This window comes from Lissotriton helveticus, chromosome 4_1 (assembly GCF_964261635.1).
Source record: "Lissotriton helveticus chromosome 4_1, aLisHel1.1, whole genome shotgun sequence".
NCBI lineage: Eukaryota > Metazoa > Chordata > Amphibia > Caudata > Salamandridae > Lissotriton > Lissotriton helveticus.
This window is the reverse complement of record NC_136063.1, coordinates 101,240,903-101,266,364: the sequence shown is the minus strand read 5'-3', so window position 1 is coordinate 101,266,364 and position 25,462 is coordinate 101,240,903. Positions and strand designations below refer to the sequence as shown.

Genomic DNA, 25,462 nt, shown 5'->3' with positions numbered 1-25,462 from the left:
CAAGACCCAGCCAGTGAGTTTTATCAAGAGATGGTAGATGATTTAGGGATTGCTACATTGATTTTGGTTTGTTTTTTGCTTACGGATGTATTTGAAAACATCTAGTTTTCCCACCCAAAAGGAATTTCCTCTGCAGAGCGGGGCCTCAAAAATAATGAACTTAGCTGGTGCCGAGTGAGGTGAGTCTTAACTCTTGGAAAGTTATGGTAAGTCCTCGCACTTTTTTAACAAAATAAAATAGAATAATCTAAAATGATTTTTCTTGAAAATAGATGTGAATACAAAGGTATACAAGGAGTTATGTTTATTTCCCCAGATGCAACTTACCCATCATACTTTCACATGAGATTGGATATGGAGGTGTGAACAGTAAGACTGTATGTATGAACATATTTCAATATAAATGCTGTGACAATAGAAACGTTGGTCCTGAAGAAAGCCAGGGGAAGCTGCCCCTTGTGGCTGAAACATGTCTACCTTTAAGGCAGTAATCATTTTTAAACTGCTTTATCTTTAAAAAGTTAAATATCTTTTTCACTCCTACACTGTTTTTACTAGGAAAACTATGAGAGCTCAACTTGATTATTTACAGGAATGAGAAACTATCTCATTAGTTTATCCTTTTTAAATCACTTTTTTCCCCTATATATATATATATATATATATATATATATATATATATATATATATTAGCACTGCACACAGAAGGATTACCCCAAATATCTTTTGTCGAACACAATCATACTTTGTCCTTCTTGAGAGATGTATCGCATAGATGTATCGCATAGAAGGATACATTTTTCCTCTTTGCTCTTTCTGATTGATAAGAGGGGCAGGAGAGAAACCGTTTGGTATCCCAGATGATGACACTGGGCACTTGATTGTGTATTGATGGGAATCCATCTATCCTGAGGCGATCCAGAGGTTTACTCTTTGCTTGTGTTACCTTTGTTTTCCTTCTCAGTTATATACTTAATGGTATAGTCCGTAAGAGATATATGTTATAATATTCTCTTCCTAGTCCTTTGGATTCTATTGTGTTTTTTGAAGCTTTAGAAAAGGACCCAGAGTCAGAAGTAGATAGTGGCTTTTATTCTCTCTACTTTCTGATTCTGAAGAAGAACAAGGAGCTACGGCCCATTTTAGATCTTGGCACTGTCAATGTTTTCCTCAAGAAGGAGAAATTCAAGATGCTCACTCTGGCTCAGATCTTGTCTGCCCTAGACCAAGGTAACTGGATGGTAGTGTTGGACCTGCAGGATGCATATTTTCACATCCCCATTCTTCTAGGCCACAGGCGTTACCTGCGCTAGAAGGTCAGCCACAAGCACTTTCAGTTTACCGTGCTCCCCTTCGGCCTAACCAGCGCCCCTCGCGTGTTCAGCAAGGTGTGATGGTGGTTGCAGCTCATTTGTGTAGGTTCGCGATGTCAGTCTTCCCCTATCTCAACGACTGGCTGTTGAAGGCATTCTTGCACCAGGCAGTCGTCTCCCACCTTCAGACTACAGTGAACTTCCGGCACTTTAATAGAGAACCCCGGCGAATGTAGAAGTCACACCTGACTCCTTCTCAGACGCTCCCTTTCATCTAGGCTGATCTGGATACAGTACAGTTTCGGGTCTATCCTCGGGAGCAGCAAGTGCAGGATATTCAGGGTTGGATACTGATATTTCAGCCTCTATCCTTTATTTCGGTGAAACTGACTCTGAGGATGTTGGGCCTCATGGCATCCTCTTAATAAAGCATGCAAGATGGTGTGGGAGGGCTCTGCAGTGGGACTTGAAGTTCCAGTGGGCACAGCATCAGGGACATTTCAGATATATAATTCAGATCTCAGAAGGGACTGCGAAAGATCTGTAGTGGTGGTTGACAGACCCACGATTGGGTCAATGGCATACCCCTCTCCATTTCTTAACCAGATATCACAATACTGACAGATGTGTCACTTCTGTGATGGGGCTGTCATCTGGGAGAGGTGGAGATTAGGGGACACTGGTCTCTGGTGGAGTAGGGGCTACACATAAATTTGTTGGCTCTCCAAGCGATTCGGTAGGCATTTCTCAAGTCCAGGGGAGGTTAGTGCAGGTGCTCATGGGCAACACCATCGCAATACGGCACTGCAACAAGCAGGGTGGCGTGGGGTCGTGGACAGTGTGTTGTGGGCATGGCCCACAGGGATGTGTGCCTTGTCGACTCTTTGTTTTGTTCTGCACCAAGACATGCAGCCTTCAAAGGCAGTGTGTGTGTGTGTCAGGGCACAGGGTCCCTAAGGGTGGCACAATAAGTACTGCAGCCCTTAGGGGCCTTCTTTGATCACAGGGCCCTGGGTCCCTATGGTACCATTTACCAGGAACTGACATGTGGTCAGAGATGCCAATTGGGTTTAGGTTTCAACACAGTTTTAGGGATGGAACACAGGCCCTGGGTACCTGATTGGCAGGAGCCCAGGGCACACTCAGTCAAAGCACCATCTATTCAGCAAAAGGTGGGGGCATACCATGCAAGAAAGATGGCACTTTCTCGCAGGCACCAGGTTTATTGCTCAGCAAAGGTTTCCGGATCCAGCCTGACACTTGGGAAATTCAAGGTAAGGAATCTGCTGTTCGATATTATCTACTAGATAATACATTACCGAAGGTAAGTAACTTATCCAGTATTATGGGTATCTTTCATAGATTCACATGCCTGAATCATTCCCCGTCGTCGGGGTGGGAGTCCCCGGTACATAATAACAGTAATGTCATATAGACACATACATACTAGTAGGCCAGAGGCCTCACATTAGTAACCTATCGAAGTCCTTTTGTAATAAGGACCAAACTTTGGCCAGGAGACAATCAGCTAACTACCACCCTCTAGAACCTTCCTGGAAGGAGCCCTAGTCCCTCAGATTTTCTACCGCACGTCGTGCTAAGGGAGTCTCCACTGAGCTCTGCTCAGCTTTCTGGTATTTCTGGATTTATTCCATATTTTTCTCTTCAAAATTACTCTTGTGGAGGAGTGCTAGAGCAACTATGTCTACCACTCCTAAAAAAGGGCTCTTAAGACCCTGTGCCTCGTGTAGTAAACTGAGACTGCATGTAGATGACAAGCATGAAGACTGCCTCTACTGTCTCTACCCTGAACATTTTGCCAAGGATTGTAAGGTCTGCTGCACTTTCTCTGTCAAGACTTTAAAAGACAGAGAGGGATGCCTGCTCCTGTGGCTTCAGAGACTAAAGGACAAGGATCAAACAGTCTCTTCAGGTGAGAGCGAGTGTTCCTTCAGGAGCTCACACTCCTCTGCCAAAAGGCCAAGACAGACATCTCCAGGTCCGTCTGATAAGCTACCTCAAAAGAAGACGCCAAAGTCTTCAGAGGATTGTTCAAAAGCCATGGCAGTTAAGACTTCTCTTCAGGAAGCCTCCTTCAAGAAGCCTGTGCTGGTGTCTTCTGCCATGCCTGTGACAGCGTCGACAGTAACCATCTCTACGTCGACAGCATCAGCCTTCACCACCTTGTCGACAACAACCTCAACACAGTCGTCGACGGGTAGGTCTATTACATCTATAATTCCTTTCAAAAAAGCGTCGACGACGCCTCCGTCGACGATAGCATCCGCGTCGACGAAGCTATCGTCGTCGACGAAGGCCCCATCGACGTCAACCTCGTCGACGAAGCCATCGACGAAGCCGTCGACGTCGACACCAGCGTCGACGAGGCTATCGACAACGAGATCGTCGATGAAGCCATCGACGACAGCTCCAGCATCGACGCCGTCGTCGACGACGCTACCGTCGACGAAGTTGACCGAGATGTCTGCTGTGGCTGTCAGCATCCCACCGCCGACGACCACCCCGTCGACGGAAGACTCTCCTAAGCTGAAGTATACTTATACACACTTCAGGATGTCATCGCGTATGCTGACGCCAGAGACTACGTCTCCTAGCAAGGTCCAGCCACTGCCACCGGCCTACTTACTGGAGACTGAAGACCTGGGTCAGGCAGAAGTGCCATACCAGGAGGAATATCAACCGCCTCCTCCTTCACAACCTATGGTGTGCCTCCCGGCCTCAATAGTCACGGACCTCCAATTCCTCATAGCGGACTACAAGCAGCGGTTTCCGCCTACTCCGCCTCCTTCGGTAGTGCCTCCACATCTTGGGACACCAGCTACTCCTCCTCGCCCTAGACCACCACCGCTGGTCATTCGTCCAGATCATGTGACTTTGCCTCCTCTACCGTATTCTGATGAAGAAGAAGAGGAACCAGTAGGAGAAGATGAGAAAGGTCAACAGGAGAAGGGAGAAATACAGGATGACGAGTGGAATGACTGTCATTGAACATCCGGCATCCCCAGACCAGGCTCAGGCGGATTCACCCCCAGAAGATATCGGGTGGGGTTTCATAATGTTGTAGAGAGGGCAGCAGCAAGGTTCAAAATGGAGATGACCACGCAACCTCAAGATTGCTTCCTATATGACTTTAAAGAGCCATTCAAGAAGGCGGTTCGGTCAATCCCTATTATCGAACACATCTGGGACCAGGGGGTAAAAATAATGAAAAACCCCTCATCTTTACTACCAGTGCCGAACAGGCTTGGTAAGAAGTATAAGGCCCCGAACACGGCTCCGGCATTCCTTACAGGCCATACCAAACCGGACTCCGTTATTACCCAGGCCGCGCAGCGGAAATCCAACAACCCATCTGCTGCGCTGACTGCGCATCCGGATGAAGAAGGCCGTAAACTGGATAACATCGGGAAGAGATTCTCGTCGATGTCGGCCCTTACTGTCAGGGCGGCTAACTCACTAGCGCTCTTAGGGCGTTACAATCGCCAGATGTGGGCAGATGTTGCCCCATATCTAGGCACACTGCCAGAGGAGCAGAAAGAAGAGGTGAAGAAGATCCTCCTTGAGGGAGAGCGGTCCGCCTCGGAAATGATTGACGTGGCGATGGATATCGCCTCAACAGGATTTCGGCAGCTGGCGGGGGCAGCGGTCCTTAGGCGCCAGGGATGGCTGAAAGCTACATCTTTCCGGCCGGAGGTACAGACCAAAGTACTGGACATGCCGTTTGACGGAGAGCTGCTCTTTGGGGAGCATATTGATGAGATGCTGCAGGGTATCAAGAAAGATACGGAGACCGCAAAAGCCATGGGTACCCTCCAGTACAAAAATACTTCCTTTCGGGGCTCCAGAGGAAGAGGCCAGCAGACAAGAGGTGGCTATCAGGGATACAAATCCTCCTACGGCTCGTCCCAGCAATACAAGCCTCAATACCAACAGACGCAGCAACAAGGCCAGTCCTCGTACAATAAGTCTTCCTTTCGAGGAAGAGGAGGAAAGAAAGACTCCGCCAGAAGGCAATGACTTATTTCTCCAACAGGCCTCCACATCTTCTCCACATTACGTAGTTGGAGGGAAAATTTCCAACTTCCTCCACAATTGGCAAAGAATAACGACGGATAGTTGGGTTCTCCAGCTGGTTCGGTTTGGCCAATCTCTGGAGTTCGTAGAAACTCCTCCTTCGAACCCCCCAGATCCCATGCAGCACAAGAATCTGCATCTCCTTCAAGCGGAACTCTCTCTAATGCTCCAGAAAAGAGCCGTAGAAAGAGTTCCCAGAGGTCAGAGGGGGAAAGGATTCTATTCCCGGTTCTTCCTAATACGAAAAAAGGAGAAGAAATGGAGACCGATATTGGATCTAAGGAACCTCGACAGATACCTCAAAAAACAATCGTTCCGTATGGTATCCATTCAGGAGGTGTTACAGCTACTCAATACCAAAGATTTCATGGTGTCCTTAGACCTCCATGACGCCTATTTTCACATACTCATCCACAAAAGTCACCGCCTATACCTAAGGTTTGTAGTGGCGGGCAGACATTACCAATTCAGAGTGTGGCCATTCGGCCTGAAGTCGGCGCCAAGCATTTTTACGAAATGCCTATCTCCAGTGGCAGCGTACCTTCGCCAGCACCATCACCAGGTATTCCCCTACTTGGACGATTGGCTCATCAAGTCTCCTACTCTAGAAGGTGTGAGCAGATCTTCCAACGCCTGTCTTCAGCTCTTCGAGAGCCTGGGGCGTACGCTCAACCAGGAAAAGTCAGTATTGCAGCCCTCTCAACGCCTCACTTTCTTGGGAGCAACTCTAGACACGCATCAGGAGAAGGCCTTCCCATCAAAGGAACGTCAGGTCGAACTGAGGTCTCTGACAGCCCACATTCAGGTCAAAAAGACCATCAAGGTGCGACTCTTCAAGTCATTGCTAGGAATGATGTCCTCCAATATCCTCCTAATACCACACTGCCGCCTCCGTATGCGTCCCTTACAGGAGGCGTTATCTCAGTGGATCCAGTGTACGGGATCCTTCGACGATCTTATCAGGATCACTCCGTTCATGGTGAAGGCCCTGCACTGGTGGCTTCAAACAAAAAACCTGCACCAGGGCCTTCCATTCCTACTTCCAATCTCCCCACACGTGATGACAACAGATGCATCATTGGAAGGATGGGGTGCGTTCCTGCAGGAACTTCAGATACACGGTCAGTGGTCGCTGGCAGAAAAACAGCTCCACATCAACCTGCTAGAGCTGAGGGCAGTATACCTGGCACTTCGAGCATTCCTGCCCTGGATCAGGAACTCCCCAGTGCTTGTGAGGACGGACAACACCACCACAATGCACTATCTAAACAAGCAAGGAGGAACTCGACCCATGACGTCTCAAGAATCACAGCGGATTTGGAAGTGGTTACTCCAACACAACATTTCGCTGAGAGCGGAGTATGTCCCAGGAGCAGACAACACCCTGGTGGGCTCACTAAGCAGGCAACGCTCCATTTGTCACGAGTGGGAGCTCGACCAACATGCTCTCGACGCAGTAATCTCCCGATGGGGCAGACCTCACCTGGATCTATTTGCGACGAAGATCAACGCAAAATGCCAACACTATGCAAGCTGGCTTCCCCAGAAAGGATCTCTCGGGGATGCATTTTCGATCGCATGGTGCAACGTCTTTGCTTACGCCGCTTTTCCTCCATTTCCCCTGATCCCCAGGGTCCTCCGGAAACTGAAAGCAGAGCATTGCACCCTGATCCTGGTAGCCCCAGCGTGGCCGCGCCATCACTGGTTTACAGAACTCCACATTCTGTCGCTGGAGCCTCCGATTCCATTCAGGCCTTACCCGCATCGCCTCACTATGAACCAGGGGCAAGTCCAGCATCCAGATCCGACATCTCTCAGATTATCGGCTTGGCTCCTGAGTTCAGAGAGTTCCAGGACTTAGATATTCCTCAGGACTGCAGAGTCGTCTTAGCCTGGGCCCGGGCTGACAATACCAACAAGACGTATTCCCTTAAGTGGAAGAGATTCTGTTTGTGGTGTAAAGCTAACAAACTGCACCCGTTCTCGTCATCTCCAGCACAACTTCTGCCTTACCTGCTTCACCTGGCCAACTCAGGATTGGCCCACGCCTCAATCAAAGTCCACCTGGCAGCCATATCTTGGTTCAGGCCCTCTTCGTCTGGAATTTCCCTATGGTCCAATAGACTGGTCAAGCAGTTTCTAAAAGGCTTATTCAGGACTTATCCTCCAACGAAACCTTTACCACCTACATGGCAACTCAATGTTGTCTTGGCTCAGTTGATGAAACACCCCTTTGAGCCAATGCATAAAGCAGATCTCAAATACTTGTCATGGAAAACAGCTCTTTTGCTGGCTCTCACGTCAGCAAGGAGGGTGAGTGAACTGCTTTCTCTATTCAAGACCCGTTCCTTCAGTTCAAACAGGACAGGGTCATTCTACGGACTAACCCCAAATTCATACCAAAGGTTCAGTCTGCTTTTCATCTAAACGACCCTATTGTCCTGAGATCTTTCTTCCTGAATCCATCTTCAGCAGCGGAGAGATCTCTACATTCCTTATACCTGAAAAGATGTCTGAAATTCAACATTCATAGAACGGAACAATTACGCAAGTCCAACCAATTATTTATTGCCTTCAGCAGGCCTACCATTGTCAAAGCAGAGCATTTCAAGATGGATCTCTGCGGCCATCGCCTTCTGCCATCAGCAGGCGGGACATCCTCTGCCCTCCAAGGTTCGGGCTCATTCCACTTGAGCGGTTTCCACCTCCATGGCGCTCTTTTCTGGTGTGCCCATTGTCGACATTTGCAGAGTGGCGACATGGAAGACACCACATACGTTCACCAAGCACTACTGCTTGGATTTGGAACTTATGAAGGATGCAGCAGTGGGACAGGCGGTGCTCCGTCATCTATTTCATTAGAGGTGAGCCTTCTTCCTTTCATCCCACCTTTCCTATTACCTAATTGCACATTTCTTATCCTGCTACTGTTTGCAGTTTGTGTTGCACTATTGATAAGTTATTATCAAGTGGCTTACATGCTATATTATGCGAAATGTGCTGCCTATTGCTTGCTACCCTGATTCAGGCATGTGAATCTATGAAAGATACCCATAATACTGGATAAGAAATGCGTTACTTACCTGTAACTGCAGTTATCCAGTATTGGTATCTTTCATAGATTCACATGCAACCCACCGCCTCCCCTGGAAGGGCTCACCTTAGTTCTCTCAGTAGGTACTACTTAGCACTGTGCTTACGAAAATCTGAGGGACTAGGGCTCCTTCCAGGAAGGTTCTAGAGGGTGGAAGTAGCTGATTGGCTCCTGGCCAAAGTTTGGTCCTTTTTACAAAAGGACTTAGATAGGTTACTAATGTGAGTCCTCTGGCCTACTAGTATGTATATGTCTATATGACATTACTGTTATTATGTACCGGGGACTCCCACCCCGACGACGGGGAATGATTCAGGCATGTGAATCTATGAAAGATACCAATACTGGATAACTGCAGTTACAGGTAAGTAACGCATTTCTTATTCATTAAAGCATGTCTCCAGTTTTGTTCTGATGATGGGTTTTTATTTGCCAGAAATAGTTAATTAAATTGCAATCACTTTGTCCGTCTGCAAAAGTTCCTCCTTTCTTTTTCAGGTCATATCTTCATGTCCATATCTAGGAGATGGGAGAGCTATGGCTGGGCTGCGCCTCTTGAGTGTGATGCAACCCAATATCCATCCGGCAGTGAGTCATATCTGGGAAAAAGAGATCCCAGCCCTGTTGAGCTACCTGGAAGGTAAAAGCATTTGCGGGCTTTGAAGTAGAAGTGGTTTGTGTAGAGGGGGTGGGGACGGGAGCTAGCAAGACAGATGCATATGAGTTACAAAAGCAAGGGATATGCACAGGTGAGTGCAGATTAAGGAAGTGGCCATGTAAAACCAGTTCATTTATTTTCAGTAATCTCAATTCATAAGTCTTTTGATTACATTTTAGGTAAATGCGGCGGGGAGGGTCATATTATGCTGCAGGGAGGGTCATATTATGCTGCAGGGTTGAGTAAATTATGTGACGTGAAAAGGCAAATTCTCTTCCATGTGATCTTCATCAATAGTTCTAAGCACTGAATAGTCCCACCCATTTTCGGGGACCCTGGAGCACTTTTCAATATGATATACTAGCTTACCCGTCACGCGTTGCTGCGATCTCAGAAGAAAGGAAATTCAAGTAAACTTGTTATGATAACATTCAATTTACATTGTGTCATTTTTATTGAAACTTATTCATTTTAATATGGAAAACATTTCAAAGTGTCGTTTTAATTCTATTTATTTATTCGAGTGCTTGTGGATACACAATATATTTTGTTTTTCCGTCTGGTGCATACAGGAATAAATCAGGTTTTCAGACGCGTGAGCTGGCCACATACAGTTGTCCATGTGAGTCGCACCGGAAATTGTAAACGTTTGAATTCAAATGGCATATCTGTTGGGATCATTGGAATATGTGGCAACAGTACATCTTCCCCCTTGAATTTCCCATTCAAAATTGTAGCTTCAATGACATTGTTCATCATCTTTTTCACCGAAAGTCTTGTACCGTTGCAAAGTCGTGGTTGCAAATTCAGTTTTCGAAAGATTATGAGGGCCCTGGGAGGCCGATCTTGAAAAAATTTTTATGCCAGAAACCTTTGCGGGAGTGTACTCAACAACTTCCCAAAGTTTCATGGCGATCGGATGAATGGTGTAGTAATGCATAAAGGACAAACAGACAGACATACATACGTTCGTTTTTATATATATATATATATATATATATATATATATATATAGATATATATAAATATACGTGTATCACATATGTAGTACATTACACACACACATATTTCTGCAGCCTAAAGAGAGGCTACAATTTCCAGATTACATTTAAGCTTCATTTTATATAAACACCCAATCATAGAATAATGAAAAAGATGCCAATAGACACTCTTTCACAGACCTTTATGAAATGGACAGAGACTATTGGACTTTAGTTGATAGGCTACTATTCAAAGCATAAGCAATGAAAACTGTCTCAGTACCTTTAACAGGCTCACAGTACCTTCTACATTTCATCTTGCCCTACAGATGACCGGTCAATTAATTTTTCCGACTCCTCTCATTAGGATCCTGGAGCACTGAGCTCTTCTTTTTTTTTTTTTTTTACAATGTTGTCAGAAAAATCTTTCAAACCTTTAAAAATTAACAGGCTTTATAAGTGTGGTCAGCCATTTTGATACATATATTGGCCATCCGTCATTGCGCGATGGCTAACTATGTAGGGTCTGTGCCGCAACTGGGCATGTTTGGTATCAAACAAATTGGAATCATACCCAAACAAAGTTACCGGTGTGGAGGGTATGATTCCATGCTCTGGGAAGCTCCTCAGTATTCCCGTTAACAGCCTTCCGGGGGTCTACCAGCAAGCTAGTGCTACTTCCGATCCCAGACACGATTCTGCCCTCCTTCTGCTGCTCACCTCAGCTCAAGCAGGGGGGGAAGGAAGAACAATAGGTTTCCTGTCCCAGGGAGGTTTGACCACCTCCCAAACAGGAATTAGTGTATTGAGCTGGGGTGGGGGCGCTTGCCAGTGCCACCAGACTGCTTTGAAGAGCACATTTTATGCCCTCCTTTCATACTCCATTTGGAACCAGTTCTTGGAGCCCTTTTCTCCCGCTCTGGTGTGAAACTGGACAAAGGACATGGAAGTATGCTTCTCTCAGCTCAGCCCCTCCGCTGGGAGGGAGCACTGAGTTGTCCTAACCCCTTTCTTACGGTATATAAGGGCTTACTTGTGGTTGGGTCCTCCGATTGTTGTGGGACAAGACTCAAACCTGAAACCACGTCACTCTTCAACCATCTGGACACTGAGACTTCTCTGGACTTTGCCTAGAACCAAGAATGCCTCAAGGAAGACTCCTGTTGCTCTTGGTCATGTTGTTATGCAAGTCTTCTGCATTGTTTGTGGTTCTTCCAGGATCCTCAACAGACCTGTGGGTATCAAGCACTACCGAAGTAATCTCCCTTAAATTGAAGGAGTCAGTTCCCTGAATCTGCAGGCACCGCTGCAAAGCTGACTGGTCTGCTGCTCCGGACGTCCCACATACTTCAAAAGGCAACACAGGTGGTGGTTCTGCAACTCCCTTGTGTGAGCTGCTGGAAACCAAACCTCTGTGCACCCCATCACCTTGCTGTTGCGTGTTGGCTCTGCACTCCAGAGATCTTCGGGCTACAGAAGCTACAGCCTCCAGCATCTCTTCCTCCCTAGATCTTGTTCCTCACCGCATCATCTGCACCATGGGCCTTCATCTTTGGTGAGCTACTCGAAGTCTTTTTGTGACTCCTGTGCCCTTGGCCTTTAGGTCCTTTTGAGGGTCTTCTCATGCTTCAGTGGGCTCCCCTGCTAGCTTGTAGCCTGCTCTGGCTCTTCTACTTGTCGGTGGGTCCCTTGGACTTTTCTGGTCCCATCAGTGCTCCTTCTTTGCTTTCCATGCCTGTTGTAGCTGCCAAGGCTTGTTGCTCTCACCAAACCTCGTTCTTGACGTGGCCCAGCTCGTGCACAGCTCCTGGTCTTTCTCAGTGTCGCCTGGTCCTCACAGCTGCAGCAACAAGGTCACCGTTCACTCCTATGAACCATCCGTCATCGGTGGGCATTGCTGTTTCAGGCCTCCTAGTCCCCCTGCAAATGGCATAGACACTGTCCCCTTTACTTTGCAGGTTCTCCTCTTCAAGAATCCACCCTTGTATTCCACTGGACTCTTGCCAAGTCGTCGTCAGCGGCATCTTTACTAGAGTCCTCCATTTTGGTCTATGGCGGTTTCCAACATAATTTTTCACCAATGCACCTGGCTTCCCTGGTGTACGTATCCTGGTTCCGGAGGTATCCACGGGTGGGCTGAATCTCCTTCTTTCTGTCTTTCATGGGGTTTCTTCAGGGTCCTCTGGGAAGGGCCTTCTTCAAAACTGCAACTGTGAATTTCCCGTTGACTAATATGGAGTACGCAGCTGTGCCTCCACTCTGCATACAGCCTCCGCGGGGTTCCTGGGTACTTATTTTGGGTGGTTCCTTGTGTCTCCAGTTCTTCTGAGTCTCCTGGTCCAAATACTGACTTCAGTCGCAGTTCACATTCCACATTTTTAGTATGACTTGGTCTCCTCCTGGAGACCAATGTGTATTGTGCTTACTTACCTATTTGCAGTTGAAGTATTGATGTGTATTTATGTTTAGTTCTCTAGGTAGGAGAAATACCAATGTGTTAGCGAGTGTTGTGTAATAAATAGAACAATTTTTATATATACACTTGGTAGTTCATTTTCGTTTAACCTACACTACGTGGGGGCGTGGCAAGATGGCGACCTAGTCAGACGTTGGACCGAGAGGCTCCCCGGCCCTGAACCCCTATTAGCCCCCAAATACCACCCCTCTACCCCTCTGAGCACCCCCACCCTCCCGATACCACAGGGGAGAGCAGCGCTAGCACAATCGACGAGCTCCGGTCGCCGGGGCTGACCTGCCGGTGAAGTTGCCGAGTCCCGCCCGGAGCTGCGCTGTCTTCCCGCCGTGCGGTGAGGGGGCACCGGCGGTGATCGGCCGGTGGGGCTCTAGCGGACCCCGACTGCAGGGGTGTGCGGACGAAGTGGTGGCTGCTGGAGGCTGCTGGGAGCCGCGCTACCCTGGGGCCCGCGCCGGGACCTGCTGGCCGGCGGCTACGACCGAGAGGAGAGACGAAGAGGCCGGACACCCGCGACGAGGCAAGTCGCGGAATTCGAGGCCCCGGTCTCGGGCCTAGCCGGGGTGGGACGAGGGAGTCCCCGGCGCCCAAAGAGACAGTGGTCCGGAGCGGGAGGCCCAGCAACCCATTTTACCCCGGCCTCAAGTTTGCTGCCGTCGGGAGTCTGGCGCGCCCTGCGGACGGGGCGGAGCGGTCCCCCAGCTGCGCCGGGCCCAATACCCAAATCGAGGCCCCGGATGTGCGGCCTAGGGGGCACAGCGCTCGGCTGAAGCACGGAGGAATTCCCCGTGGATCAGGACCTGAAGGGCACCCTGTGGTGTCACACGCCGAGGCCATCTAAGCTGCTGAGGGACGCAGTGGGGCCCCTCCCCAGGGGGACCGGGTCTAACGGCCTACCACGCGGACAGCAGGCGACCGCCGAGGAAACCTGGGACAGACACAGGACTCAGCTGCGACCACCCAGAGCACACGGTGAGCGGTCGCATTCTCGGTGGGGGCCTTACAGGGGGGGGCCAGTAGACCCATCTTCCCTGGCACGTAGACGAGGCACGTCTCTACTGGCGCTGTCCCCCCCACTTGTGTAAGAAAGCCCGGCCGAGCCCCCCCGACACCCTCGGAGACCTGCGCCGCCTCGCCGACCGGCGAACCCACCTGGCCGAGTGGCCCTGCCCGCCGCCTTGCCCGGCGAATCTATTGGGCACTGGCCTTACGGGGGCACCCCCTCGCCTGGCCGCCCGGCAGCCCGGACTGGACACCCAACTGCTTACCGTGCCCAGCTTACCACCTTATCTGGCACGCCGCGTGGGGGCGGACTGTGCGGGGGAACCCTCTCACTTGGTCGCCCCGCCACCCTAATTGGACACCAGACTGCTTGCCGTGCCCTGGCGGGAATCTTTCCGCACACCCTGCGCTACTAAGAGACCTGGGACTATGGCTAACACCAACCGCAGGGCTGGCCGCACGATCCCCGACATGCTAGCCAAGTCCGTAACGAAGGGGGACAAGACACGCACGCCTCCCTCGCCCACCGCCCCGTCAGATGCACCGATGCAGGACGACGGGGGTCCCCCTATTACGAGAGCATTTCTGGAGTCCCTGTTCAACACTCTGCGTGATGACTTCATGACCCTGAAGCAAGAGCTAGCCGGGGAGCAACGCGAACTACGCAGAGATGTGGAAGGCCTGGGAGAGAGGGTGGCGGCGGTGGAATCCGCAACCTAGCGCGCAGTGAGGAAGTTGAATCCCTGAGGCAAGAGGTGCTTCAACTCCGGGAACAGCAGGTGGACCTTCAGGCACACACGGAGGACCTCGAGAACCGTTCCCGGAGGAACAACATCCGCGTCCGGGGAGTTCCATTAAACGCCGAGGGAAACAGCGTCGCCTGCTACCTACAAGACCTCTTCCGGGAGATTCTTGGCGAGCCAGCCGGGTTCGAGGTCTGTATTGACCGGGCACAAGTGTGGGACCAGCGCGGCGAACTGCGGCCCCCCCACCGGACATTCTGGCATTTCTCCCGGACTTTCCCCTAAAGGAACGCATCTTACGCGAAGCGCGCCTGAAACAACCGCTACAATTCCGAGGCCACGCAGTTGCGTTATTTCAAGACCGATTGGCCATCACACTCCAAAAGCGAAGATCCTTCCGCCCGGTCATGTCCTTCCTACAGGCCAAGGAGATACCGTACTCTTGGGGACACCGTACTCTTGGGGACACTCCCTGCGAGATGCTTGCACCCTGCTAGATATTGAGCTGGAGGAGGAGACCATGCCTGGGGAACAATCGTCCCAACGCCTGCAAAGGGACCCGCATCATCGCAGACCGATGGATGGCAACGAGTGAGAAGACGTCGCCCTCCTAAAAAAGGCCTTAAACCTGACCCTGAGACAGTGGCCCATGAGCAAGCAGCAGCCATCCAGGAGGTGGTAAAAGACACGTTGAAGTTTGGGGGTAGACAGAATGCACTACATTCACTCGGGGGGGGGGGGGGGGTCTGGGGAGCCGTGGGGCTGACACCGCCACATTCCCTATCTGGCACTGGAAATTATTGGTTGCTAAGGCCACGTTGCCCACTACTGATCTGACCGATGGGCCTCCACGAACTTGTGACTGGTCCAGGACTACTCTGTTTTTTGAGGGTTGTTCTTTGGGTGGGGTAGTGGGGTAGTGGTTGGGCTGGGGGTAGAAGGGGGTTTGGGAGAGGGGAGGCAGGCAGACGGGGGGCAGGGGGGTTCCTTGTCCACGGAATTTTAAGTTTTCCCTTTTGGTGTCCTCGGTTAATTCGCATGCACAGTAATATGCCAGTGGCGATCTTGGTGGCCAAATCCTTCCAGGGGCCGGTCCTGCAGAAAGAGGCAGAGATTAGGGATAGGTTGCTAGTCCATCGCTTCCAAGTGGCGGACCAGATGTTCTTGGTGGGTACCGTATATGCCCCCAACGAGAGTCAAGAGGACTTTTTACACGCTGCCCTGGAGGCTGCTACTGCCTCCACACACCCACACTTATTGCTTATTGCTCGGGGGCGACCTTAACCTGGTTTTTCACAACACTGCAGACCGCTCTGCCCACAGGTCTGGACAGGTGGGGGCTCTATCTGCGGCAGGACACACCCACCTCTCGGATCTGGATCTCACCGATCTGTGGAGACACGCCCACCCCGAGCCACGGCGTACACCTATTACTCCGCGGCCCACAAAACATATGCAAGACTGGACTATCTCTTATGCGCCTCCCAGCTGGTACTTCAGGCACGAGATGTAGAGATCCTTCCGGCCTCCCTCTCCGACCATTCCCCAGTGGTGGCGTCCTTTCTTATTCCGAACACACCCGGCCCGCAGCGGCACTGGCGGCTGCGCGATGGTCTTCTGCAGAACCCAACCACGCTAGGACGGATTAAAGAGGCGCTCGCTCAGTTCCTCACTCACAATGCTAACGATGACACTTCCAAAGCCACACAATGGGCAGCTCTCAAGGCGGTCCTTCGTGGAGAATTTATCTCTATAGCTATGGCTAATAATAGAGAGCGCGCACAGAAAAGGTCCGAACTCACACAGCATGTGGCGGAGCTGGAGCAGATGCACCAGCGCACCGGAGCAGCCCGGGCGTGGCGTCAGCTGTGTACGGAACAGAAGATGTTAGCGGCGCCGGACCAGGATGTGGCCGAATTTGCCGCTATGCGCCTCAGGCACGCATACTACACAGGCGGAGATCGCTGGGGGAAATTACTGGCGAGTAGGCTGCGGGAGCAGCGACAGAAGCACCATATCCGAACCCTCCAGTCTCGCCACGGCACCCCCATCATAGAGGACGCGACCATCGCCGCAGCCTTTGGTGACTACTACGCTGAACTTTATTCGGCGGACCGTCTCGACCCACAGTCCGGCCATGACTACCTTCAAGGGGTCGCCCTCCCGTCCCTGAATGCTGCACAGGCGACGTTCCTCGACCGGCCCATCGGCCTGGAGGAGGTGATCTCGGCGATCTCCCGCCTCAAACTGGGGAAATCGCCGGGCCCGGATGGCTACACAGCGGCCTTTTATAAGACCTTCTGCCCACAAGTGGCCCCACTACTGGCCACACCTCCCCACGTTTTCGGATAGGCAGGGGAACCAGACAGGGTTGGCCGCTCTCCCCCCGTCTATTCACGCTCTATATGGAGCCGTTGGCCCAACGCATTCGGCACCATAGCCTCATCACGGGCATCCCGTTCGGGGGAGACACCCACACGATCAGTCTATACGCCCAAGACATCTTACTCTCCCTGACCAATCCGATGCAATCTCTCCGAATGCTCTTTGTTGAGCTCCACCCTTTTGCGCTGGCGTCTGGCTTCAAGATCAACGTCGCAAAATCGGAGGCCCTGAACATATCGCTGTCCCCTGAGGTGCTGGCCGACGCCAAAGCTGAATTTGACCTGCAATGGTCGACGTCCACCATTCTCTACCTGGGTGTCTTGTTGGGCCCAACGGTGCGGGCCCCCGTAGAGGCCAACTATACTAGACTCAGCGCCTGCCTCCGCGACAATCTCAGACAATGGAAACATCTTACATTGTCATGGCTAGGTCGTGTCACGGCCGCCAAAATGACAATGCTGCCGCAGATCCTCTGTGTTTCAGACCCTCCCTCTACATCCACCGAAGGGATGGCTTCAGAGGACGCAGGCGGATCTGGCACGCTTTGTCTGGAATGGCCGTCGCCCGCGGTTTAAACACGCGATCGCTATACTTCCCCCTGCACATGGTGGGGTAGGAGTACCCGACCTTACCTTATACTTTCAGGCGACCCAGCTGCGCACGTTGGTGGAGTGGCACCAACTGGAGTCAAGCAAACACTGGCTCTTTCAGGACCAGGCTGTGGCAGGTCGTCCGCTTCAGGGAGTCCCGTTCCTGCCACGCTGCCATAGGCCCCTCAACCTATACGCATCGCTCATTACGAGCACCGTCCTGGATGTGTGGGACAAGGTGGCGGTTCGGCGGGAGCTCACCTCCTTCCCCTCCCCGATGACGCCGCTCTTTGAGAACCCTGACTTCTCACCCGGCCTGGACCCCTGGGCGTTCGCGAAATGGAGAACGACACCATGCAGGAATCTGGGACATATGTTTGACCTTCAGGGCATCCTTCCCTTTCAGAAAGTGAAAGAGGACTATGGCATACCGGAAACCGCTCGCTTACCCTACCTGCAGGTCCGCCACTGGGTGTTACAGCCGTTGGTCAGGCCCGGTGCACAGCGCTTCCTTACTCCTTACGAGAAATGGCTATTACCACGCACCTCCGATAAGAAACTAATCTCCGATCTGTACCAACACTTACTCCTCACCAACATCTACACCTACAACGCAGGGAGGGCCAGATGGGAGAAGGACCTGGGGATACAGCTTACACGCAAGGAATGGGAAGGGGTTTACCACAGAGCCAGACACTCTGCCTATCACATGGGCCTTACTGAAACCATGACCAAAGTAGCCACCTATTGGTACCACACTCCTGCACGACTACACCAATGGGACCCCCGAGTTAGCGACCGCTGTTGGAGGGGGTGTGGGGTGCTTGGTACACTGGAGCACCTGCTATGGAGCTGTGAACACCTGCAGGCTTATTGTACACCAATCTTAGACCTGATAGACGCTCACCTGGATACGCAGCTGCCCAGGTTCCCTGCTTATGTCCTACTGGGCCTTCCCAACGCCCTGATGTACCCCCTGAAAACCAGGAGAGGGAGACTTATTGCAATCACGCTGGGGGCAGCTGTACAAAACATAGTAGCGCATTGGAGAGCCGTTCAGCCTTCTTTACAGATAGGAAGGTTGCACCGACTATGGGCGATCCTAGGGATGGAGAAATTGTCATTGGCAAAGGCTGGGATGGGGGAGGAATTTGCAGAGCTATGGCGGCCGTTCCTGACCCTACTGACGGGAGAATTCCGAGAACTGAGCTGCCCCCGTTACCTGCGATTACTACGCCTTGCAGACACCCCGTTCCCAGACCCTAAGAAGCAGCCACGCAAGCGCAAGACCCCAGATGATGTTGCGACCTGAGGACCCTCTTAGAGAGGAGACAATTGTTAGCTTTTCTTTTTGCTCCGAGGACGGGGGCGGATGGGGGTGGAGGGTGGGGGACTGGGGTTTGTTTTTCCTTCCTTCTTTCTTCCTCCGTTTGTTACACATGTTTCATGATGGATACCACCTGCACCTGCCTCTTAGCTTTTAAGACGCGGCCGGCCCGGTTGGGTTGTAGGCGTCTTGCTGTGTTGACACGCCCTATGAGGGCATTTCTTGGCAATCTTCATGCTACTGACTTGTCCTTGCCCGCAACGTGTTTCCACAGGTGCGGGTAGTTGTACTCCTTGCAATGGTTTGCTTTGCTGTCTAATAAAACAGAGTTAATACATAACCTACACTACGTGATCTGATCTGGTAAAACAAGCTGCTGAACACTCCTAGATAAGCCTGAAGGCTGCTCTGCACAGCTACCACGTAGAGACCTTTCTAAGGTTGTCTACAACCACTAAAATAAGGGTTGTCTGTATTAGGGCCAGGTTTTTCACTTAAATAAGTGCACACCATATATTAAGCCAGCCTCCTACACCACTTAAAAAAATGTGGTGGTGTTCGGGGGTGTGCATTCAATAGTGTGTGGTTTGCATTCAATAGTGTGGGTATGTTTGTATGGCATGCAATATGTAACAAAAAGGGGCATAACACAATATACTTGTGTATTGACACATTATTGCAGCCGTGCTTTACCCCTTTAACAACTCTAATTGTGTATACGTTTAACTACTTGGGGGAGTGATTAATGTGTGGACGTGCCGTCTAGCAAGCTGTGATGAAAATGGAAGGCCACCTAAAAATAAGGTCAACATGTGAGGTCTTTATAATTACAACATCCTTGATGGAAAATTATTCAAGCGGCTCTGAAAAAAAATGGAGAACACTTGATAAGAGCCACATTTAATTATTTAAATTTGCTTAAAAACATACCATTACATTCTAGTACGCAAACAGAAAACCCACTGGTGTACATTATATTTACAAACCAAGACACACTGCAAAATGTAAAGGCGACCACCTTTCAACAAAAAACACACTTGGGCGCATTATATTTACTAACGGAAGCAGACTGCAAAATCTAAACACAGCGCTATTTGGGTGTAAGTCAATCAACCATGCACTTTTTTAAGGGTCAGGGCACATGCACTGATTCTAATTTAGCAAGGGTTAAAAAGTGGTGGTGGTGGGGGTGGAACCTGCAAAAAGCCTGTTTCCTTACAACTCCTGTTTCTGGAGAAACCGCCGCCCAGCCCACCATCCCAATAATGGCTGACGTAGGACCATCTGTCCTTGTTGTGACAGGAAGCGTAGGTCTTTTTGGCCAAAGAGGCCATTTAGACGGTGTCAAGCCAGAAATAGGTCGTGGTTGCTATTCCTTCTACTTCTTGGTGCCAAAAATGGTCTGCAAACTTTGTTTTATCGTGGACCTGCCCCCTCTCAACACCTTCCTGAAGAACAACAAATGCAAGATGCTAGCTTTGGCTCAGGTTTTGTCTACCATGGAGACTGGATGGTAGCCTTGGAAGTGCAGGATACTCACATTCACATCCCTGTCCTGTGCTTCCACAGGCGTTACCTGCAGTTCACAGTGGCCATAAGTTTCAGTTTGCTGTGCCTCGGTTTGACCTCACCAGCACCCTTCAGGTGCTCACAAAGGTGTGATGGTAATGGCCGCAGCTCATCTGCGGAGGTTGGGGGTACCAGTCATCCTGTAAGTCATTGATTGACTGCTGAACGCAGGCTCATCTCAGGCGGTTTTCAACCACCGCCAGACAACAGCTAACCTCTTCACATTGCTGCGGTACACTATATTTGTGCCGAACTTAGCAATGAGCATCTGTCCTCGATCAGATTGTCATTTTGGGATAACCTCCTGCTGCAGCAGGGTTCTGCAGCTGAAACTATGCATGCTTCACCTCCATGTTTGGAGATTGAGCTGCAGCAGTTGAGCGCTTTTGACTTTCCTCCGGAGGTTGCGGATGTTACTGTCGGTGCCAGGGGACCCTCTACCAAATACATGTATGCCTGTCGTTGGGATAAGTTTGTATCTTGGTGAGTGATCAAATAGGTCGACCCGCTTGATGCCAACATGTCACTGGTTTTGTTGTTTGTATTGTCCTTAGCCAGGCACGGGCTTGTTATGGGCAAAGTTGAAAGTTATCTCTTGGCTATTTCGGCCATTTTACGGTTGCCAGACCAGCCTTTGTTGTTTAAATCCAGAGTTTTGCTGTGTGTCCTGTAAGTACTCCAACTTTGTTTCCCTCTCTCCTTTAGTTATGCCCTAGTGGACTTGAATTTGGTTTCTACCTTCCTCGTGACCCTGTGCACTTAGGTTGATCACCCTGCAGACTGTATTGGTGGCCAGAACATCAGCCTGGCGAGTGAGTGAGCTCCTTATAATACCTTCTATCCAAACAAGCTGGTTCTCCTGACCTGTGTGTAGTTCTTGCACCATTTCATGTGGGTCTGTCCATCACCCTGCCAACATGTGTTCTGCCTTCCCCTCTAAGGAAGAGGAGAATCACCATCATCTGGATCCAAAGAGGGCCCTGTGTTAATAGTAGAAGATAACACCAGGTTGATGCTCTTTATTGGGTTCATGGGAACAAAGAATTGTAGAGCGGTGCAGATGTGGACCATCTCTCAATGGATCATGTTCTGCATCAAGAGCTGCTACTTTTAGCTATGGAGCAGCCTCCTGAGGGCTTGCGGGCTCATTCAACTAGAGGCAAAGCTGTTGCTGCTGCAAATGCCACAAGGTGTGCCTGTCCAGGATGTTTGCCAGGCTACGACATGGGTGTCCCTCTATATGTTCACAAAGCACCACTCCCTGGGAAGTACTGCAGTGGTGTCTATTCGAAGTTGTGGAATCCGCTGTAAGAAGTCTGTCAGAAGAACCAGTTAATCTCCTTTGGTAACAGTTTCTTGTAGATTCCTTACTGGCCCTCCCCATTCTGTAACTTGGACCCTTTTACCTAAAAAGATCCCAATCTAGGAATCTGCACGTGGGCACAACCAATTTTATTTGAGCTTAGTGTCTGTGGGTGTGGAAGAGTCACAAAAGTAACTGATGTCAGGACACATGGATGACACTTACATAGGCCTGCGCATGTCACATCTGGTGTGGACTACTTTCTGGCGTAGGGGTACTGCTTCAAAGTTTTCCGGATCCAGTCTGACGCCTGGAGAATATTCCAAGATGATGAATCTGCAGTTTGTTAGAATCTATACCAGAAAAGGGGTTACTGAAGGTAAGTAACTTGGGGAGAGGATGTGGTCTCACGGCTAGACTGCCAACTTTGGAGCTGGGAAACCAAGGTTTGAGCCCTGGGGTCGACTCCACATCCTGTGATTCCGGGCAAGTCACTTAATCTCCCTGGCCCTACCAAAAAAATGAATGTGTCCTTGTGTAATGTAACTGGTGCTAATGTAAGCGCTCCCATACCTTTTGGTCGAGTTTGCGCTATATAAATCTGTTTAAAAAAAAAAAGTAACTAGTTCAACACCTTGGTTAATTAAAAAGTACAAGGCTCCCCAACAGGATCCTGAATTCTAAGATCTGATCCTAAACTAGGTGAAGATATGCCTTTGCACCTGATCACTCATCCAGAGAGAGCAGGCAGGAAAGTTTGTGAAACTGTTTATGAACTGCTGCAACACCGCCAGCAAGATTTCTTTAAAAAATTCAGTGGAAATTTGACTGGGCAGTGAGGTGAGATTTTGAACAAGAGTTCCTGAAGACTGTAGGGTTGTAAGAGAAGAATACATTCTTCAAAGCTCGAAGGCTGAAGTATTAACCAATGAAGTGACATTTTTATATTTTCAGAAAAATTATGAGTGACATTTCAATGACTATGAGTGACACTTTCTCGCCAGAAGCAAATATTATGCACTGAAGACGAGGGGAACTTTCTAAATATCAGAAATTACAGCCAAGTGAGCAACAAGAAACTCCAAGAACTTCTTGAAACTGCTGCAGAGCACCAGAAATGGAAGGCCACAAACCCTAGTGCTCCCTCCTCAAATGTGCGCTCCGTGCGCTGTGTGACAAGTTACAACATAAACAACAGAACTGCACTAAACAGTATCAATCACGCCTCTGCCTGGCGCGCAGCATTGGCCAAAGTACACTTACTTTATATGAACTTCAGACTGCTGAGTCTCGGCGTCCAGGTTGGTCCTGCGGCTTGACAGGGACCCTTGGCCGCACAGCACACTGCATGATGCAGCCAGTTCTCCCAGCTGAGGGACTCGTCCCCCACCTGGGACGCTCTACTACTTGCCTGCACCCGCAGCGATTTATCACCACGATGTTGATGGCAATGCTTCTCATGATGCGAGGCGGCCATGAGTAGTGACAGTAGTCAAGTCAATCGGATGATGGCCACCTCCTGCCGGTCAAACGCAGGTTTTTATTGCACAGACAGCAACGCACCAGGACTACTCTCGACTCAGATTGAGTCCCCCGCTGCTTTTTTGACCTGCCTACCACCTTACCTCACTTCCTCTTCCTCCAGATAAAACCCCAGGCCCTCCCATGATGTGCCACAGCCAGTGGCAACCACTGCTGAGGGCAGGCCCCTCCCCTGGGCAGTGAGTCAGAGAGTGGTGTCTGAAAGCCACGCCGTGAGCTGCAGGAAATTAAATTCAGCCAGGCAGCAGGGGGTAATTTGTAACATTGTAGCACTCTGACTCCAGAGCTGAGCAGACTGTAAGATATTTAACTATTAACTTACTGAGCCAGCTGGCTGCTGGCAAGTCTGTAGGGAGCAGCAGAGCCGGCGCAAAGATGCAAAGGCGCCGGCGGCACGCACTGACATGCCGCGTAGCAGTGTTTGAGTAGCATTAAAAATGTGTGACAATGCATTTCAGTGCGGTGATGTGGAACACACACTGAAATGCGTCAGTCACACCTGATGCTTGGTACTTGGCAGGCCTGTACAAGCCACAGCAACAATAATATTTGCAGGGCCATAAGATCCTTATCAAAGAAGGGCATCTATATCAACGACCTAACAACAAACAAACAACTTTCTAAGGGTGGCATTCTTCAAGTTTCAGGCAGTGACTCTCGTGGGGGAGGGGGGCATGGGAGATGTCTCCTTGTATCTAGCACAGTAGACCGGAATTACAGAAGACCTATTTTTGCTAAATATTGTATCTTGTGAATACTAGCCAGGGTTGTTTTCTATGCACCTTTCCTCTGGCTCCGTTAATCCCATCAGTGATACTGAAACTGAGAAAGTTACCATTGAAAATGATTCTAAGTGTCCTGAACTGACTGAAGTAGTTGTGGAAAATTGACTTTCTTCAGATATCGATTAGGCTGCACAGGAGGCTTCCGTGCAGCCCTAATCGTTTAACTAGGCTAAGATAGCATGTTTTTTAACAAAGTTGATGATATCAAAAGTAATGGGCCCTCCCTTTGATCGCTAAGTCTACATTACATCATCGTTCCTAGAAAACAACCTTTCTAGTGGCCATCATCTCTGCCCTGAAAGTGAGCAAGTCACAGCCCTGATCTTCTAAACATCCTTCTTTCCTTCCTAAAGTTGTATCTCATTTTCAGCTTACCACACTTCGCACATTCTTATACAATCTATCCACTCTAGCAGAGTGTTCTCCTCTGCATTACTTTGACATTAGAAGGTGTTGAGTTTTAACGGGGTAAACCCATAAAACTACCCGACCTGGGTCATAATAGCAGTACGTTCGAGAAAGGGTCGAAGTTTTATCTATATCTCTACATTTACACCAACAATTCACCACAAAACAGTTCCAAGTAAGTTCACCAGGAACAAAGGTTTATTGTTCTTAAACAAAACATTCATTAGATGCGCCCTCCCATGAGAAAACTGTGGTCGACTCTTGACAACTACTTCACGACACATAAGCCACCTTAAAATGGTCCCACACCGTTCACGACCCATCCACATGTGTTTGCAGTCTCCCATCATTGTATTATTTATCATGGTACATTTTTTTCTTTCTGAATGAGTAAAATGCTATTGGAATACAATGTCTGTTACTAAAATGTTGTTGAGTATAAGATACATGTTCTGCTGCTTTCGGCAAGATATCGGTTATTGTACTTTTGAATTGACATTTACTATTGATGTAAGGTAGCGTACAGTACTTTTAAACCGTGTATTTCTGACCCTAGTTATGCTACTGGATCTACTCATTGTATGTTGATGCTGAAACAACCAATAAAAACTTATTGAAAAAAAAAAAACATTCATTAGATGCTCTTGTGATTCAAACCATTAATATTAATCCATGTATCTACTATTAATATACTCTTATTGCATGTGATATTTACAGTGCTCACAGTGTAATAGAGAAAAAAGAAGGTTTTTAGGGAAATGGGGGTGATTGGAAGGGTGAGGGGACAGGGTAAAGGTGTTGTGACATAGGCTGTAAATGTTCTACTGTATATAAATGCAATTGTGCCTAATATAGGTCCATAGTTCCCCTATAATCATAACACAGAGGTCAAAACAAATTGATTTCCTCTATTCCTATGGGTTGAGGGTGAGTGATAGTCTACGTTTCTACCCCTATTGTTGAAGGGTTTGTTGGTTCCTCAATGTGGGGCCTTCGTCAGGACAAGATGGTATATGGAGCACTTGGGGGAGGAACTTTCAATGAATGATCCTGATGGGCAGCAAACCGCTCCTTGGTATTGGAATGGACGATGAACATGTGGGGTAATTATTCTCCCAATGTGTGTCGACCCAGTGTCTGAAAATTAATTCACTTTGGTAAGCAACACTGGTCCGGGGTCTTTGCTCTCCCGAAG

At 49.5% G+C, this 25,462-nt stretch overlaps 1 protein-coding gene across 5 annotated transcripts in view; it reads left to right on the top strand.

Moving 5' to 3' along the window:
* The window catches only part of MROH1 (maestro heat like repeat family member 1), a 2,054,050-nt gene that overhangs the window by 841,771 nt on the left and 1,186,817 nt on the right, over window positions 1-25,462 (top strand). For all 5 annotated transcript variants that reach the window (XM_078686516.1, XM_078686513.1, XM_078686514.1 and 2 more), the window contains one exon: window positions 9,001-9,142. In XM_078686516.1, coding sequence (XP_078542642.1) covers window positions 9,001-9,142 — 142 coding nt within the window. The remainder of the gene's footprint in view (window positions 1-9,000; window positions 9,143-25,462) is intronic.